Source organism: Mustela nigripes, chromosome 16 (genome assembly GCF_022355385.1).
Source record: "Mustela nigripes isolate SB6536 chromosome 16, MUSNIG.SB6536, whole genome shotgun sequence".
Taxonomy (NCBI): Eukaryota; Metazoa; Chordata; class Mammalia; order Carnivora; family Mustelidae; genus Mustela; species Mustela nigripes.
In genome coordinates, this window is record NC_081572.1 from 48,709,013 (window position 1) to 48,727,966 (window position 18,954).

An 18,954-nucleotide genomic window follows, 5' to 3' on the forward strand; every position below is an offset into this window, starting at 1 on the left:
AGAAGAAGAAGAAGAAGAAGAAGAAGAAGAAGAAGAAGAAGAAGATCTGTCCTAGAGCTGTCTTCCACCAAACATGGGGGATAATACACAAATCCTCACCTTCCGCCAATACATCCTGGTGGCCAAACCTCATTTTTAGAAACCTACCTTAACCCAATTCTGAGTAGGGACCGTTGCCAAGGCGGACACAGGTTCTGTGTCCATGAATCACCTGCACAGACCCGGTATCGACCAGCAGGCTGTCAGACAGCCACTGAGCACGGACTGCGTGCTGGGCTCTGGGGCACCACTGCACTCTCCCGTTCTCCCCAACATACCCCGCAAGGGAGGCTGCCTGGGTTGAGAGAATGGCCCACCAGGCTCACAAGGACGTACCCACCAGAGTGAGGCTTCAAGCCCCTTCTACCACCTGATACCCTCAGGAGCAGCAGCGGGGTGGTGGAAATGCTTTGGATGGGCAATCTAAAGGACTCACTGAGAGGCCATGGCACCAGGTATCACAATGGGAAAAGACAGGCATTTTATCAGGTCCAAAACTTTCCTTAGCCTTGCAAGGATTCTAGGACTCATGAGATGGGTAAAGAAAAAGAAGCCTCTTCCCACAGACCCAGGACATGCCCAACTGCCCATTTGGTCAGAGCCACCCACAGACCTGGCTCCCAGGAGAGTCCCTATAGCTCTGACCCACTTTGCAAGAAGTGGACTTCTTAAAATATAATGGCAATGGTTTTGGACAGTTTCCTGAGGGCTCCAACAGAACCAGGCTCTCACGATCTCAGGAGAGCTGGCCCTAGGGCCACCTGGACCTCCAGTTAACATACTGCCCTCAATCCTTATCCCAGCAATGCTTCCCTCAAGAAGAAGTCACTCCAGGTCCCCCTACCATGGCCCCTTCCAACAACGGAGTCTTCTGTTCAAAGGCCAGAAACCAGAGGCTGGGCATGCTCTGGTGGGCTTGGGACAGAGCTGTGTGGGGTGATGTGAAGACTGGTCTTGGTGAATCCGTCCCCTCTGTGGAAGACAGCCTGCGCCCAAGTGTACGTAGAGGTTGCCAGAAAGGGCCAAAGAGCTCGAGGCAGGTGGCTGTGCTTCGGAGGGGGGCGGCCTAGGCTGCCAGAGCCCTTAGCCCCATGCTATGGGTCAAGTGCCCACGGCATATGCACAGCCCTTTCTGGTGCCTGGGTGATCCCCATAGTGAAGGGGTGGGCTGGCAGGGATCCCCAAGAGGCAGAGGAAATTCTAGGCCTGAGACCCAGTGAGCCATGACAGGGAACTTGGGAAATATACATTTCTCAGCACCACATGGCTACACACCCCCCCTTCTGGCTCCTACATACCTCCCAACCCACACACCTGGCAGGGGATACAGGCGGCCCCTGACCTTGTCAGAGTCCCAGGTCTGGGATCTGGGGGAGAGGGTGGTAAGATCTCCATCCTTCCTGTCTTAGTCACACCCAGAGTAAATCTCCTCCTCCTCCTCTCTAGACATCTCAGTATCAGGGAAAGTCTTCCCTCGTGGGAGTAAACAGCCGCTAAGCAGCAGCTCTGGAAACCACACCTCTCGGGCCTCAGAGGCCCTGGCCAGGGCTAGACTGTCTCCTTGGTGTCCTGGCTCTGCCGGGGCCGCTGACCCTACCCGATAGGCTATCTGCTCCCCTGCAGCCTGACCCTCATCCTCCCGTAGGGCCTGCTCTCAGAAAAGCACTCAAAAAGCGGACTATGACCGGAACTCCCAACTGCTCAAGACATCCTTGTTCACGTGGGACCCTGTGGATGCTCCTGCCTGAGTTCCCAGGGCAGGGCACAGCACAGCAATGCTTCCTCACCCTACTGATTTTATCCAGAACTCCCTCAGGCCACAGAGAAATGAGACCAGATATGCGGTCTTGGGTTCTGGCCTCTACAGGGGCCCTGAAAGCTTTAGGATCCCCTCCGTGCTCCATTTGGGGCATCCAAACACCTTCAGCATCAGACTGTGGAGCGGAGTCCTGCCCAGAGATTCCCAACTCTTCTCTGGAGAGACCCCACGTGACCTTCTGACACTTAGTCACAGGAAGATGGGCCCCCAGATGAAACCAGTGGAATCATATGTGATGTTCCTGGGAGCAAGGGGCAGAAGGAAAAGAGCCCTGCCAGGCTGGGTCTGCAGGGCTCATAAGGGGAATAAGCAGAGCAGGCGGGGACACCTGGGCTCTAAGAGACCTCAGAGAAGTGGGTCATCTCCTCACCGTGTGATCACGGGGCTCCCACTACCGACTGCAGAAGTGAAGCGCAGCCGTGGCTGGCCAGCACTATCTGGGGGGAGGGACAGGCAGGCAGGAGGGACACAACCAAGTGCCCTGGTCTGGGCCAAACATGTCTCCTACACGCAAAGTCACCTGACCTGGAGGCCAGAGCTCTGTTCCAGCACTGCTTCCATGGCATCACTACAGAAACGCAGAGCGAGCCTACATGCCATGACTCTGCCTGGGGTTATTCTCTCAAACCGGGCAGTGCTGGGGCATTTGTGTGCGTATCTGCCGTTCCCCAGCACGAAGTCCCACTTTCAGTCTCCAGGAAGGTCTCTGACTGCATTTTGCTGACTTCTCGCCAGGTATGCTACCCTCCAGGGGATGCTGGCCTGAGGCTCGTTGGGGAGGGTGGACAGAGGGCAAACAATGACCATCAGCTTAAAGTGGGCCCAGGGCTGCACTCCCTCAGGACCCGTGCATGGCAGGGCCGGGGCAGGTGGGTGTGGGTTGGTGGTGGTGGTACCCAGGCCAGCACACACCCCCTGGTCCTGCCTGGGCGGACCTCTACCTCTCGGTGAGGCAGACAGCAGCCACTAAGGACTGTTGAGTCCCCAGGGGTGGTTCAGGTTCCATCATGGGCTGGCTTGCTGCCAGACTCTGGGCCTTGCAAGATGCCAAAGGGACCCCCATTCCCATCCTGCTCACTCTTGGGGGTTTCTGTGAGGCTCCATCAGGCAAGGGAAAGCACTCAGTAACACTGAAGTCTGGAGCAGAGAGGAGCATTCGCTGAGCACCCATCAAGGGCTCATTCCTTCCTTCCATGCCCATAACAACCCTGTAACTGGGTGTCCAAAGGCCCATTCTATAAAGCAGTTCACTGAGGCTCAGTAAAGTTAATTTGCTCCACCAGGGCCCCAGGAGTGTGAGGAGCATGGCAGGAAGACGGAGAGCCCTTCTGGGTGCCTGTGTCCCTGCAGACAAGGAGAGTGGCCTTTAGGGAAGGATTAGAGCTGATGGGACCTAACCAAGCCACCCCCCACTTCGGTCAAATGGGAGTTAGAGCAGGGGCACAAAAGTCAAGGTCTTACCAGTTTTTTGTTCAAAGCCCAGAGCAGGAACAGGGTCCCCTGAGAGCTCCTCACTCAGCCAGGATGCTCTATGACCCTCCCTGCCTGCACAAGGATACCCACGTATAGCAAGCAGCCCCTCTGAGCAAGCCCTCTGTTCGCTAGCAGCTGGCAGGACAGCCAAGGAACAGACATGCTATCATGCCGCCACTGCGCACCGGCTCCCTCACTGCAAAGCTCCTGGGGTGAACCCAGAGCACATGAGTGAGGCCACCCTATCCTGCGGGGGGTCCTGCCCTGCGGCCTGGAGAGGAGCATGCAGGCCTCAGCCCACAGACCACTGGAGGGAAGGAGAGCCCATGCAGGGGTCATAACCACTTTAGCTGCACTCCCATCTGGATCCTTTTTCTCACCCCTAATTTTAGGCTGGGTTCTGAAGTCTTTTAACCTCCTGGGGAGCTCTTACTTCCTCCTAGCCCCACTGATGGACACCACTCTACCTACCTGTGGTGTGGGAGGCTCCACCTTCCGCTTCTTCTTTTGGTTCTGCTTATTGGTCCTGGGATAGACCATGAGCATCTCTAGCCATCTGGGGAGAGAAGAGGAGGGATCAGATCCCTGCCCTCAGGACTTGGGAACCGTACTGGGTGGTCTAGGCAGCAGGCCCAATACTTCCTACTTGAGGGTGCCCATCCAGTGGCCAGGCCTCTGGGCAGTGGAGCAAGGACAGAGCATAACCCAGACTTGAGCCAGCCACCACTGGGGAAGTGCCGACAGTGCAGCCCAGGACAAGCACAAGCTGTGCTGGGACCAGGCCCAGATGCTGACCCCACAATGACCATAGTGCAGGTGGAGAGGGCCCTGTGACCAGCCATAGATGTGCAGAACACATCATAGTTTCCATCACTGACCCTATCTTTGGGTTTAGACTTGGCTTTAAAACTGTCCTCCCATGGTAGATTTGGCTAAGGCACAGATGGGCTGCTACTGAGTAGCATTTAGAGCTCTAGAGACAGGAAACCAGCAGCTGTGCTACCTAAGTTCTCTGTGGCAGGTCACTTCCAGGGGCTGAGCAGCTGACCTCCCAGACCCATTCACTCACCTCTGGGCCCTACCTGCACCCTGAGGGCTCTGGGCACCTTGGCTTTGGGGAAGACCCAGCAGAGCTGCCCAGGGACCCACTCCAAGGCCCACAAGTGGGAAAGTCCCCTCTGGACCAGGAGCAGGGAAGGCAGCAGGCGAGCATGGGAAGAGCAGTGGCTGAAAGCAGGAGGGCTGATACAGAGCTGGCTCTACTACTTTCTAACCACAACCCTGGGGGCTCCCTGTGCCTCTGGGCTTCAGTCTCCTCCTCTCTGAAAGCAGGGGTCAGATTAGGCCATAACATGTCCACTGCTTGCCTCACTGGAGGCCTTAACACCTGGAACGGTTGGAGGAGGGGGACAGGAGGAGCTGGTGGTGAAGGGTGCTTTCTCCAGAGGGGTAGGTACTGTAGGAGACTCTGGCCCCACTCTCCCTGGACCCTGAGGGTCTGTGCTGGGCCTGCTGTCACCCCAGGCCCGGGACGGTGGCTGAGCCGCAGTGTGAGGCAGAGCCTGTCCCGCCAGCACCAGCACTCGAGCCAGTCAGGAAGGAGGGCTCCTGTCTTTAGCACCCCGAGGTGCTTCTTAAATCGTGGACGGAGGGAGGAAAGTTGGTCACAGTCGGTGACCTTCTAGGACAGCCTCAGGAGGGTATGCTGGTTTTGCTATTGAGAGCTGGGGAAGGGGGTTTGGGCATGGGGAATCAGAGCATCTGGGGTGAGCGCAGCTCAGCTTCGTTCTGTATTTGCCCAGAGCTTGAATGACTCCGGAGACCTGAGGCGCAGGCCCTGTGGGTCACTCCTCTGCGGGCTGGCCCCGAACCAAGAGGAAGCATGACTGTGTCTGCAAGGCCAGCAGATGAGCAGACTCTCAGCGCCTCACTCACATAATCTGAGGAACTCACACACATGTGGGATTAAAAGACCTGCTTTCTGGTCTGCCACAGGGGCTGACATTCCTTGGGCACCCCAGGAAGCTGTGTCTGCTGAAGACCCCTCTCAGAGCTTTACTTAGGAGATGAGGAGAGACTGCTTCACAAAGTCCCCTCACCCTCCAGGGCCCCAGGAGCACGGAGGCGTGACAGACAGGTGCAGGTGGCCCAGCTGCTGTGAATTGGCAACACGAGCAAGCAGGCAAACCGGCGAGCCCGAGGGACGGGGCCTTGAGGGAAGAGATCTGCACCGCGGTGGCACTGCCGACTGGCCAGAGCTCAACGAGCTCCTGTGCCAGCCCAAAGAAGGCTGCAGACTCAGGGTGGGCTGGGGCTGGCCAAGACAGATGATGGAATATGTCCCTTGCACTAAGGTTTCTTACAGAAGCCCAGCAGGAAGCATGTAACACATCCTTCGGATGTGTCACCGTGTAAAATACACCGAGGGAAGAGAGGCAAGGGGCGAATATGGACACGGGACTGGGGGTGGAAGTGAGTGCCAGGACACAGTAGGCTGGGTTCCGCAACTCTGACGGAAGAGCCAGGATGAGTGAGACCGAGGGGGGCAGAACTGTGAGGCAGGAAAACAGAGAAGGGGAAAGATCAGGCCCAGCTCAGCTGGAGTCCCCACCCACCTGCTTACATCCCACCTCCTCTGAAAGACCTGTGCTAAGTTGTGCCTCAAACATCCTGAAGGCCCATCCTGGCATAAGAGAGTGGGAAAGAGAACCACCAACTCTCTCCATCCAGCTCTGGATGAGAAGCCTCAGGCGGCTCAGGAGCCTCTGTTCAGAGAAAAACACAGAAAGAAGTCTGGATGGACTGTCTCTAACTACCCCTGCTCTAAGTCTGCCCAGACGAAGCCCATACCTCATTTGGGAGATGGGTCTCAGGGTCTAAAAGCCCACAGGTGAGATTTTCTGGCAAAGGAACTGTGCCAGGTGGTGAGGATGCCAAGGGAGGCATGCGTCCAAAGGTGAGAGGCAGAGGAAGGAGAAGAGATGGAGGCAGAAGTCTGTCCCCAGAGCACACTACCCGACGTGACTCTGTAAAGGAGGCCTAGTGTACCAGTGGGTGGTGAGGACAAAGATGCTGCTGCTGGGGGACAGGAACAGGTTGCCATGGGGCAAACCCTGCCTGATGGGGAGGGATGAGGACAGGGAAAGCTCTGCGTATACCTCTGAGCCACCGCACAAACCTGGATGGCCCAGCCAACATGCGGGACCCAGAGAACACACACATCTGGTGTCCTGGTCCACCAATGACCTTGTCTACTCAAGGTGCACAGGAATGGCAGTCCCCCATCCCTGTACTTGCAGTGTTTTTAGGAGAGGGGATCAGGACAGGCAGTCCCCTGGCTTGTGGTAGGTGCCTGATGGTAGGATTTGGGCTAACTGGCAGAGGCTGTGTCAGCTGTCAATTTCCTCATGCCATGTAGCACACCACGACATCAATGACTTGGGTTCCCTGGCTCACATATGCCCCAGCCTGTCCTGGGGACCCTGGACACCCCTTCTCATACTTCGTGCTAATCAGGATCCTCCACCGGACCTAACACCTCAGGGGAGGGCTAGGTCTCACCCGAGGAATCCCGCGGGGCAGTGGCACCTCAGTGCAAGCTGTCTATCTGCCAGACAGGGCTGCAGTAGCAGGTGTGAGCCGGGAAAAGTGAGTGGTTCTCCGCTGTCCCTCATGCCTGTAGACTGCCCTTCATCAGGATTCTTGCATTTCCAGAGCTTTAGTCTCCCAATTGTAGAATGAGGGCTCTGTAAAAGTCCTCTCTCTGTATATTTAAAAAAAAATTTTTTTTAACTGATCTCCACATCCAGTATGGGGCTCAAGCCCACGTCCCCAAAATCAAGAGTCCTATGCTTCTCTGATTCAGCTGGCCAGGCTCCCTGAGCCCTCTACACTCCTAAACCATATAGTTCTACAATTAAGAACAGGGAGAGGGAGAGGCCAAGCGGTCCTGCTGTTTGCCCCTAGGAATTAGAAATGCAAACCCTCTCTCTAAGCATGAAGGACTCAGGCTGAGCTGGCAGCCCCAGCAGAGGGTCCGCTGGTCACTCTACAGTGCAACTCTGGCCCTCGGCTCCAGCCCGGCACAGTGTGGATTTAAACTTCTGAATCGGCAAAACCTGGGGACCTTCTGACCACTGTTCTCACTTCCTCATACAGCAGCCTTGGCCGGAGATCCTGAAGCTGAGCCAGTGCTCAGAATTTTTTTACTTGTTGAAACCAAAAGGCTTCACCTAGTTCCCTCCACTCTGCACTACAATAATCAGCCCAGGATCCCTAACCGCCCACCCCGACCACACCCCAATTCACTCTCTCAAAGCTTTCTTGGCCTTAAAGGACCAATGGGATTCTCCAAGATCCAGCGCCCGAGCTCCTGGCCAGGCATGCTGAGCCTGCTCACTGCGCATGTACTGTGGGGCTAGGTCGCACAGAGCTGGTAACATGCGCCCAGGAGTACGGACTTCTGGAAGGCACACGCTGTATGAGCTCAGCAGCATGGAGCTCTGCTCGCCTGGACTGTCAGCTACCTGAAAACCCGGGTCCCCTTCCACCTTCCAGGGCTTCCCCTAAGCTTCTGACCAGGGCAAGGCCAGTGCAGTGGTGTGACTCAGGGACTGTCTATTCTTTCCACCTGGACAAAGAAGCCAGGGTCTATAGCAGCACTGGAGTGACTGCTGTGTGTAGGCCCCAAGGACAAGGAATGGGACACAGCCCTCCACGCTCAAGGACCTACTGCCGGCTAAAGGAGGCCAGATGTGCGCCCAGACAATCTGCATCTTTCATAAAGCCAGCTGATGGTGCCAAGTGCCTCATGGGGGCAGGTTTCCTGCAAAAGCGGACACTCAGGCTGAAGGACGGAGGGGTCATTCCAAAGTGAAGGCAGGGTGGGAGGGAAGGCACACAGCTGGTGGGCAGCACAGGGGTGTGCAGTGATAAGCAGCTCGGTAATGAGGGACACAAGGGTGGTGGGGGTGAGGCTGGAGGGTTGGGAAGGGGCCTCCTGGGCCAACCAAGGAACTTGCACTTCACAGGGCTTCAGGCAGGAGAGAGGCAAGGTCATGTGTGCTCTGGGGACTGAAACCCTCATGGTCGAGTGACACATGGGTGGAGGGTTGAGAATGGAGGTGGTGAGACCAATGAGAGGCTGAAGGAAGCTGCAGCAGCCCTGGAGGTGGGGCAGCGCCAGCAGAGGGAGGGTCCCGGGGAAGTGGGACACGAGGAGAGTATGAGCACACAGGAATGACGTAAAGACAGGTGCAGGGTGAGGCCAGTTTCTGGTGTGGTGACCGGGTACATGGTGGCGGTGTGAAGAGAGAGGGGACTCAGAAGAGGGAACACGCGTGGGGAAGAAAGTGATGGCCATCTTGCCAAATTTGTGCCAGAGGGAACTGGCCCAAGAACCTGCTGGTATGCAGAGGTGCTGGGCAGACTCACCCGCTGATGATCTCCTTGGTTTCCGCCCGGATGAAATGTTCCTTTTCAGGGGTCAGAATGCACAAGGAGAACTTCTGACCTGTCCGGCCCTCCCCATCCACCACGTCTGTGCACTGGTTCATGTTGATGGTGCCCTGAGGCAGGGTTGTGGGCTGCAAAGAAGAAGATGGGGCAGGGGGTCATGCAGAGACGAGCACTCATGGGTCAGAGTATGGCAGCATGGGCTGTCCCCACACCCCCAGGCCCTCCCAGCCCTCTGGCAGCTGTGTAGATCCCCAGTTACAACAGGGGCACAGGGTGGTGCTCTGCCTCGTCCCCACCCTCATGGCCCCACTTTTGTCCTAGCCATCCCAGAGAGGAGAGGTGACAGGCCTGCTCTTCTCAGAGGACATCCAGCTGGACATTCCCTCCTAGCAGGAGAACAAGATCCCAGCTAGTAGCGGGGGAAGGGAGAGAGGCAGGAAGGGGACAGCTCCCTAACGACAGCTGGAAGGACAGAGGCAGCCAAGAGTATGGTCTCCCAGGGGTTGCAGCTCCGAGAGAGAGAGCAGTGAGAAAAAGCTCCAGAGGAGGTGGTTCCAAAATAGCAAGGTTATTTTTAGAGGCACGGAGGGAACCGGAGAGAAGCCACATCCTGGAAGGCGGGCTGTGGGGCTGGCAGGCTGGAGCCACAGTTATCAGAGATGCTGTAGAGGCAGACTGAGCCCACTCAGGGCAGGTGACCCCCCACCACCTGGCAGGACTGCCCAGCCGACGCCGGAGCAGCGAATAAAAACTTTTTCCTGTTCTGACACTGTTAGACACTGAAATGAGGAAAAGAACACCGAGAACAAGCAAAGAGGGCATTTGGAGCTTCCTGCGGGGGTGGGGGCAGCAAGGAGGACGTGCCTGGAGAGGATCTGTTAGCCCTGCACCCTCTGGCCTCTCACCTTCCCCCAAACAGGAAGGCACTCATGGGAGGGAAGTGAGGCACCAGGGCTGTCACCACCCCAAGGGCAAAGAGCTCCTGGCCTGGAGTCAGGCAAGGCACTACCCTAATGCCCCGTTCTGGTGGCTCTCCCAGCAAGGGAAGCCTTGGCCAGGACCCCTGATGGTGTGAGCGACGAGGTGGGGAGGCTGCCCAACTTCCCCGGCAGCTGCCAGCTTCCCTACTGAGTGGCCCCTAAGGATTCAGCACTTCCTGAGCTGGGTTCCTGACAAAGCGGCAGGGGAAGAAATAGCCACGGTGGCCAGCTGGTGGCTGCTTTATCAGGTACCTCCCTCCTAAGGCTCTGAGGTAGGTCCTAGCCCTGCCTGGCTGCAAGCTCCCTGTTGCCAGGGCACGGGGAAGAGGCCTGCTCTGAAGGTCAAGATGCTGGGTTCGGTGTGAATGCCAAGCTCAGGCCAACTCTAACCGCTACCAGAAACCCTTCTTCATCTGCCAAACGAAAGGAAGCAGGAAGCTCCCAGACCCCCTCCAGCTGGAGTGCATATGAGCTTCCTGGTACTTTCCAGGCCAGCCCACCAGCATCTCTGATGCACTGCTACCCCCCTCCTCAAGTCCTGGTATCCAACTACAGAAGTTGGACCAGAGAAGCACTGAGTGCCAGAGCCCTCACCCAGCATGGCTGCTGGCTTTCTGGTCCGCAGGAGGGGAAGGAAGTAAGGTTCCCAACTCCCCAAACCCTTTCGTTATGGACCTTCTGGGCACAGCTCAGAATGCAGGTAGCAGGGCAGGTGAGCCAGCTGTGAGAGAACAGGGAGGCCTCTGACTTCAGCTGGGGCTAGGAGACGGGCCCGAGTCCCACTTGTGAGGGTGGGCCACACACATGCTAGGATGCTCTTCCTCAGGAAAGCAGCCTTGGAGGGTCTCTCCTGGGCACTCCTGAAGAGTCCTTGAGCTGGGAAAGGGGGCTTGTTGGGTTATCCTGCAACCAACCAAAGGAGTTCTTCAGGAGCAGTGAATAAGGGGGGAGGCCTGGGACCCACCCACTGGCTGGGGAGACCCATGAGCATGTAGAGGCTGAGTCCCCCTCCCCAGACGAGTGCTCCTCCCACAGCTTCAAGAAAGCACCCCTCCAACCCAGGGCAAGGCCTCCTAGGTTTCCCCACCGCCTTGTTCCAGTTCCAGTCCTACTCTTCAGAATTTCTAATCCCAGGTCTTCTCTGGCATCATGCCACTGCCCCATCTGAACCCTCTTTGGGCAAACTAGGGGTCATGGCCTCTGCTCTCTCAGCTTAGCCTCCCGACGCAGAGGCACACGCTCCCAGTTGGTACCGACAAGGCTCCCTGGGGTGGCTTCTCCCAAGGCTTCTCTGGGGTGGGTCCTCTTGTATATGAAACAGGGACACTGACACCACGGGTTGCTGTGAGTATTAGGGCCATGAGCAGGAACACAGAGCCCAGAGCGGGAGAGGGGAGGGCAGAGGAGCTCTTCCAGGGTGACTTTTCCTCCTTTGTCCTTGATAGCCTACCCAGTGCTTGGACTCATGGGTGTCACAGGTGCCAGTGTATGCCCACCTGTGACACAGGGATGCATGGATTAAGTTATCTGTGCTAATACCTTATAAACTATCACACACAGACACACATACACACACAGGTAAGCTAAACAGTGACAGTAAAACAGGCCAACAGAAATTCTAATACTCTTTTCTTCCTATACTTTCTAGTGGGCCATCTGAAGGCACGTGCTCATCTTTAGCAACTACCATTCCAGGGCTCAGTGGTCATGAAACTGCTCGTCATTCCCTCATGCACAGTCACTGGGTTTGCTGGACACGTGGCCAGAAGCTAGTGATGAGATTTCCCAGCTAGCCTTGCAGCGGAACGGGGTCATGGGACCTAGTTACAAACCAGGCCCTTAGACATCCCACAACCTCTCTGGGCCTCAGTTGTTAACGTATACAAAATGAGTTCTCTCCCTCCTTCCAGAAGAGCCTTCAGAGGTGTCAATCAAAGGCAAAAACAACAAGCTACAGCTGCAGGAAATGAACATTTATTTACTACCTGTGTGTCTTGTGATTACAACCTCTCTCAGGCTTCCTTAAACACTACTCATGAGGTGGGCATAATCTAACCCTGTCGCATACAGGGAAGAGGGAGGAGAGGCAGGTGCTGTGGAAATAGTTCCTCCTGAGTCTCAACGGTGCCACCTGCCGTGAAGTGGCTCACTGTCTCAGATGGGTACCGAAGGCCAGGCCCCGGGCCAGTGCGTCCTCTCATGGACAACTCCCAAACTCCTATGACGCTGTCTGTACCGCCACCCCCATTTGCCCCTTCGTTAGTCTGTGCTCAACCACAACTCCTGCACCCAGAGCTTGGGTGCTTTAGCCAAGGGCCTCCAGAGAGCCCCTAGGCCCAGGTGTGGCCCTCCCCACTTCAGAGCAGGAGCAGGTCCTACCCGTCCATATTCTCAGCATGGAGGAGAGAATGGATCCTTGACAACCCATCTCCCAGCTGGCCAGCCCCTCTGCTTGAAGAGCAAGGGCAGATATCTAGGCTGCAACCCAAATCCAGCCAGAGGGGTGCCCTCACTCCCATGCCATCCGCAGAGACCCAGTTCCATCTGACAAGCTCCCTGCTCTCATTTCGCACCTCCAGCTGTGAAGAATCCAGGCCTCCTACCAGGCTGAGCGGCACCCAGTTTTGCTCGATTTCAAAAAAGGGATGGCTATCTGCAGGCCTTCGAGCTCAGCTGTGTTGCGAAGTTATGGGTTAACTCTTTAGCCAGCAATGTCACCAGATGGCCCTCTAGCCATCTGGGGGTTTCCAGTCCTCTTCTGGTCTCCACACGACACCAGCTAAGATGGCAGAGCTGCGGCAGTGTCAACAAATCCCCAGGCCGGAGACCACATAAGCATGAAATGACCAAGCCGGAGGACTAAGACAAGGGCCTCTCTCCGGGAATGTGATGACATCCTGCTGAGAACCCAGCCCTCCTGTCATCTGCCCAATGGCCCACAAAAGGCCAAGGAAACCTCTGTCCACTGTAGCTGGGCACTTGTCAGATGCTTGCTTTGAAAGATCCTCCTACAAAAGCCTTAGCCCCTGGATACCCTCCACCCCCATCCCTGGCCCAAGCAGGTGCACTTTGGGGAAAACAGGTAGCCTCCACTTCTTGTTGGATCCTGGAAGTTTGGAAGGTAAGCTTCTCTCAGAGAGATAGAAGAGGAGAGTAGGACAGAAGTACAAAGAGGTGCCATTTACAGCTACAGGTGGGGACCCTTTTCCTCCAGGAAGCTGTGCTTATACAACCAGAGGTCAGGTAAAACTTGGATAGAATGGCCCACTTCTCCAATCAGAGATCCACAGAAACAAAGGCTTTCACCCAGGGCCAGGAAGTGCTCACAGAATCTGAAGGTCAAAAGTGCCTTTCAAGGTGAAGGCCAACGCAGTGCACTGCAGGTCCTGCAACAGTTCGTGTATTTCAGAACTATCTGTCCACGACTGACTGAGAATCACACATTTCATGCTGGGAAGAACAGGTGTATGGGCATGCACACACACAGAATGAAAAATCAGGGATCAAGACTTTTCCCACCTGTCCTGTACTCCGTATTATTGCTCCATCACACTCCCTACGACCCACTTAAGGAACAGGACAAGCAGTGCTATTCGTTGACAGCAGTCAGCCAGCACCTCTGTGCACTGCCAGAAGTAGGCGTGAGTATGCTCCAGGTAGGCCAAAAAGACTCTCCTTGCAGGAGGAGCCACCGGGGCAAGAATAATCCCAACGGTCTTCTAGGGTCGGCCAGGGACCTGGATAAGAACTTACAGGTTCACCCTGATGACAGCCTCAGGAGGAAGGCACTGTAATGGCTTGTAAGTGGGGCCCAGAGGGATAAAGGGCCCTGGAACCCACTGGGGTCACCCAGGACAAGTGTGGCCGAGGGTTACTGCCGAACCAGTAGGATCAGACACGGCCTAGGCAGTAACACAAGCTCCCTTGCCCTCCTCAGAGAGGGGGAAAGCAGCTCCCATAAGCTCCTGTACAGAGGCTGGCTGGGCAGCCACACCAAAGGCTTGGTTAGGCCACCTGAGCCAGGTCCAGGGAGAGACCACATACATCCTTTCTTGAGGATTAAAGGAGGTCAGACCAGAATTTTCTGTGGAAGGAAGGTGTCCCGTGGGGAGCTTCTCTGAGTACTGTACCCCATGTCAGGCGCCCCTGGAACCCCATGCCCTGAGAGGAACACATGCTGGTCAGGACCACAGAGACTGTCTCTGGCTCTTCCTACTATCAAACTGCTCAGAGTCCTGACTCGAACAAATCATGAGTCCCTCTCACAAGAGGTGGACACCAAATGCCATGCAGGTGTAGAACAGGCCACCTGATGCCCCGCCCTCCAAGCCCACAGTTCTCCCTAGCACGCAGCTCTCTTTAGATGGATAGCCTCAAAGTCCAAGTTCTCAGAGAAAACGGGAAAGAAAAATGGAAAAGGAGTCTTGAGACATAACCACGAAACCACCCTGAATCGGAGAGCAAAAGCCCCCACTGGCCCCTCTGGCAGCTCAGAGAAGGCTTCCCCCAACCTCAGCCAGGGGCCTCAGGGCAGCAGGGAGGGATGAGGAGCTGCTTAGGTGCCCGCCAGGCCGAACTGCTTTCCTCCCGTTGCCTGCATGGCCAGAAGCCAGCGAAGTTCCCTGGCCAGGCGTGTGGCCAGCCTCCCCTGAATCCCACAGTCCTCAGGGCTTACTGGGCAGTTTCACAGCTATCCCCCACACCGGAGCTGCCAGCCGCACACAGCAGCCCCGAGGCCAGGGTGCGCCTGCAGCCTCGCTGCCCGGCGTCGGATGCCAGGTCTGTCTGTGCCTGTGATCTCACACGGCCTCCTCTGAAGGAAGAAGTGACTCTGCACCCCTTCCTGCCCTTCAGGACTCCAGCATGAACCCTAACTGCTGCAACTCTGCCCACAGGAGGAGGCTGGGCCAGCCATGCTGGGGCCTACGGCATGGAGAACTTATCAGCTGTGGACCCATCACCCTGGGAGGGGGGAACCAAACATGACCGTGCTCCCAGGCCCTTCTTCCCCACAAAGGCTCGAGAATCTAATGTAGCCTCTGGGCTTTACGTTTCCAGTGCCTATGAGCCAAGAAGAGCACCACCTTCAGAACAGAATGCTAGCTCTGCCAATCACCATGAAAGTCACTTTGGGCAAGCTGCAAAGTTTAAGCTTCAGCTTCCACAAGTGTAAAATGGGATTAACAATATCCTTTACTTCAAATGCAAAATGGAGCAGCTGCTGTGGACAGCAGTCTGGAGATTCCTCAAGTAAAACATGGAGTTACCATATGACTCAGCAGTTCTGCTCCTAAGTTTACGCCCCAAAGAACTGAAAACAGGTTTCTGAACAAAACATACACAAATGTTCGTAGCAGCACTATTCACGACAGCCAAAAGGTAGAAACAGCCTAAATGTCTATTAGTGGATGCACGGATGGGGCGCCTCAGTGGCTCAGGCGGCTGAGAACGCAACTCTTGGTTTGTGATCTCAGGGTCATGGGATCGAGCTCAGCGTTGGGCTCCATCACTCAGCAGAGAGCCTGCTTCAAATTCCCTCCACCTCCCCTTCTGCCCCTCCCTGCACTCACACTCTTGAGCTCTCTAAAATAATTAAAGAAAAAAAAAGTCAAAAACAGAAAGAACAAAATGTCTAGCCATACAATAAAATGGTATTCAGCCATAAGAAGAATGAAACATCGACACACACTTCAATGTAGATGAAAACATTACGCTAAGTGAAAGAAGCCAGAGACAAAGGGACAAACATTGTATAATTTAGTTTCGATGAAATATCCAGAATAGGCAAATTCACAGAGACAGAAAGCAGATTAATGGTTGCCAGGGGATGAGTGGGGGAGTGGGGAATGAGGAGTGACTGCTTAATGGGTATGAGATTTCTGTTTGGAATGATGAGAAAGTTCTACAACTAGATAGTGGTGATGGTTGCAAAACTTCACCAACATACTAAATGCCACTGAACTATACACTTTGAAGTGGTTAATACAGTAGTTTTTTTGTTATGTGTATTTTACCACAATAAAAAAATCCCTCACCTCACAGAGCTTGCCACGAGACTAGAGAGGATACTGTTCAGATGAAGTGAGGGCTCAGGGTTGGCACAAAACCCAGGCTGCTTCCCCTGCTGTTTCTCAGTGCACACACACACACAGTCCCCACCAAGCAACGGGGTGGTGGTAAGAAGACAATTTATTCAATACATTTTCTCTGAATGCTTCCCACAAGGAAAAGGGAAGAAGGCATTAGGCACATCTGTCTCCTACCTGGGGACAGAGAAGAGGCCAGCAGGGTGAAGACGAGAACTGGCCTGGCGGGACTGGAGGGAGCTCTAGGCACCACGGGCCATCCTCTCCCTGAGAACTGAGGCAAAGCCAGGCCTCAATGCCCACACTGGAGGCCAGCAGCTGGCCCAAGATGGCCACCAGGAGGCTCTTGAAAATGACAGGCCAAACCAAGGGCAGCAGAGTAGCTCATATTTATTCTCTGTGCCTCCTGGTCCCTATCTCAAGGCCCTGGGGTGTTCATCCTTCTCTAGAGCACCAGACACTTGACCTGCACTGTGGTCAGCCTTTGTCCCCATCCACTCCCAGGCACAGGCAGGCCCATGTTTGAGTGTCGCATCCACGTCTTTCCTACTGCCCACCATACAGTCACCCCACTGCCCACTGGTCCAAATCGAGCCAGGCAGATGGGAGTCTCAAACCTGCGATGTGTTCTGGGGGAGGCATAACAGGAGCATCTGGCATCCAGTGGTAAGGTCTATGGCTTCTCCTCTCCCAGGCATGGCACTTAGTTCCTCAGCACTGTTCAGCAGTTAGAACCCGGGGCAAGGTGGGCCCCCTGTGGCTGCCAGTACTGGCCCCAGAACCTTCCATGAGCATGAACATGGCCGTGCCTTAGCTGCTCCCCCGGGCTCAAGCCCAAGCTCTCCACCCTGTGTTTGAGGCTCTTGAGAGCCCCTTCCTCATGGGCCTAGGTGACCCACGGAGAAACAGGCCAGCTTCCTTCAGAGTCATCTCCTGCCAGATGTCTGCCTCACATCCTTTACCTCCTGGATGATCACCCCGTCCTCTCTGAAGGGAAGAGCCCTACATGTAGCCTTGGGTCCATGTATGGGTCTGCCCATCTGTTCTCCATGCTAGCTGGTAAGGTCCTCAATAAAATAAATTTGATTTCCCTCTATATGTCTACGCTGGCCCAGCTTTAGCACATATTTTTGAATAATATATGAAACAAACCAACCACTCTAAATGTATACTGCAGATTCACTATATAAACACTATGCTTTGTTTATAAATATTTTAAAGCATATGTAACATAATAAATATTATAAATGTTTCACTTATCAAGTTGGAATACCCAGCCTTACCAAATCCCATGTTTGTGAAGTGGACAGTGGGACGCTCCTCGTGCAAAGGTGAGAGCGTAACAAATCCTCCACTGTCTGAAGGGCATGAAGGGTAGGAGCTGGCCTGAAGGAGAGGCAGGGCCCAGAAAGGGAACCTGACCTCCAGGGGCCCGTAGTCTATAAGTATGACTCCTGGGGCCGGGACTGTTGCAACCAGCAGATGATCAAGTTGAAGGCAAGAGGTGGGTGCAGCCATCCTGCATAAGTCCATTTATAGGAAATGGCCAGAAAAGTACATGGATAGAGACAGAAAATAGATTAGTGGTTGCCGGGGGCTGGGGAAGATTAGGGGTGATGGGTAAGGGGTACAGGGTTCCTTTGGCTGGCATGGGTATGGGGAATGTTCTTAAAATTAGATCATGGCAATGGCTGTATAGTCCTGTAACTAAAAGAAAACTATTTGCATACTTAAAAACAAAACAAAACAAAACATGGCTCAGGTAGAGAAATAATCATGATGTGCGGCTGGCAGAGGAGGCGCTTCAATTCACTCAGACTCCTGCAGGAAGAACACGCACAGCCCGCTGCCTCCAGCCCAGGCCCACAGGGTGTTTGAGACCCGTCCCTCTGCCCCACATTTCAGACATGGAAGCCAAGGCCCAGACAGGCACAAGGATTGGAGCCCAGCTTTCCAAACCCTAACCTACCTCAGCACTTTGACCTCAACTGCAGCGGCTAGAGCCAACCAGCCCCAAAGAGCTAACATCCCATTTACCAGCCTCTGACAACATGCGTCATCGGCACAGAGGACAGGGCTGAGCACTTACTCTGCTGGGAGGTACCTCCTGCCAGCGGTGATACTCAATGAGCAGGTGATCCCATCCCTAGGAGGTCCCCTTCTCAAGATTTAGCTCTGGCCCCATCCAGGAGTGGGCTGGGCTTTCTGAGGCATTCAGCAGAAAGGGGCCCAAAGACAGGGGAACGTCTGCTAATCCCAAGCAGCACCGGGAAGAGCTGTGCCCAGGGCCATGGCCACACTGGGGCTGTAGCCCGGGAGCTGCAGAAGAGAAGAGGGGCTGCTTAGCCCAACACAGTACGTGCAGAGGTGCTGTGGAAATGACCCACTCGGGGCTTTGTCAAGCAGCCAACCTCCCTGCCTTTGTGGGGCCTTGTTAGGGTTGGCTAAGCTTCTTTTTTTTTGAGGGAAAAAAGAATACAACAAGGACCTTTTTCACTCGCTGCCAATGCCAGGAAGTTCCTTCTCATACCTGCTGTGCCAGACGGGCCTGCTGGCTTGGGCCACTGACTGCACAGCAGAGAAGCACAGGCTCCTGCCAAGCAGGCAAGGGCCCTCAGCTCTCCTTGGGAAGCCATCGCCACTCAACCAAGGCTCACCTTGCTCCTAAGACTGGAGGCAAGGGAACACAGGGAAGAACACCTTTTCTCCTCCTCATCCCACCAACCCGCACGGCTGCAGGATTCCACAAGAATCAAGGGCCCACTATGCCATATATGACAATTAAAGTAAATCAAAGACCTAAACGTAAGAGCAAAAAATAGACAACTCTTAGAAGACAGGGCCAACAGCTTTCTAACATTGGATTTGGTATGATTCCTGGGATATGACACCAAAAGCAAAGGCAACAAACTTTTGTGTGTTGAGGAACACCTGGGTGGCTCAGTTGGTTAAGTGTCTGCCTTCGGCTCAGGTCATGATCCCAGGGTCATGGGATCGAGCCCCGCATCCGGCTCCCTGCTCAGTGGGGAGCCTGTTTCTCTCTTTCCCTCTCCCCTGCTTGTATGCTCTCTCTCTCTCAAATAAATAAATAAAATCTTAA

At 54.9% G+C, this 18,954-nt stretch overlaps 1 protein-coding gene across 5 annotated transcripts in view; it reads right to left on the reverse strand.

The window, feature by feature from the left end:
- MPRIP (myosin phosphatase Rho interacting protein) overlaps positions 1–18,954 on the reverse strand; it is a 144,435-nt gene that overhangs the window by 57,000 nt on the left and 68,481 nt on the right. For all 5 annotated transcript variants that reach the window (XM_059378788.1, XM_059378787.1, XM_059378791.1 and 2 more), the window contains exons 4-5: positions 8,765–8,916; positions 3,803–3,887 (exon numbers count right to left, since the gene is read on the reverse strand). In XM_059378788.1, coding sequence (XP_059234771.1) covers positions 3,803–3,887; positions 8,765–8,916 — 237 coding nt within the window. The remainder of the gene's footprint in view (positions 1–3,802; positions 3,888–8,764; positions 8,917–18,954) is intronic.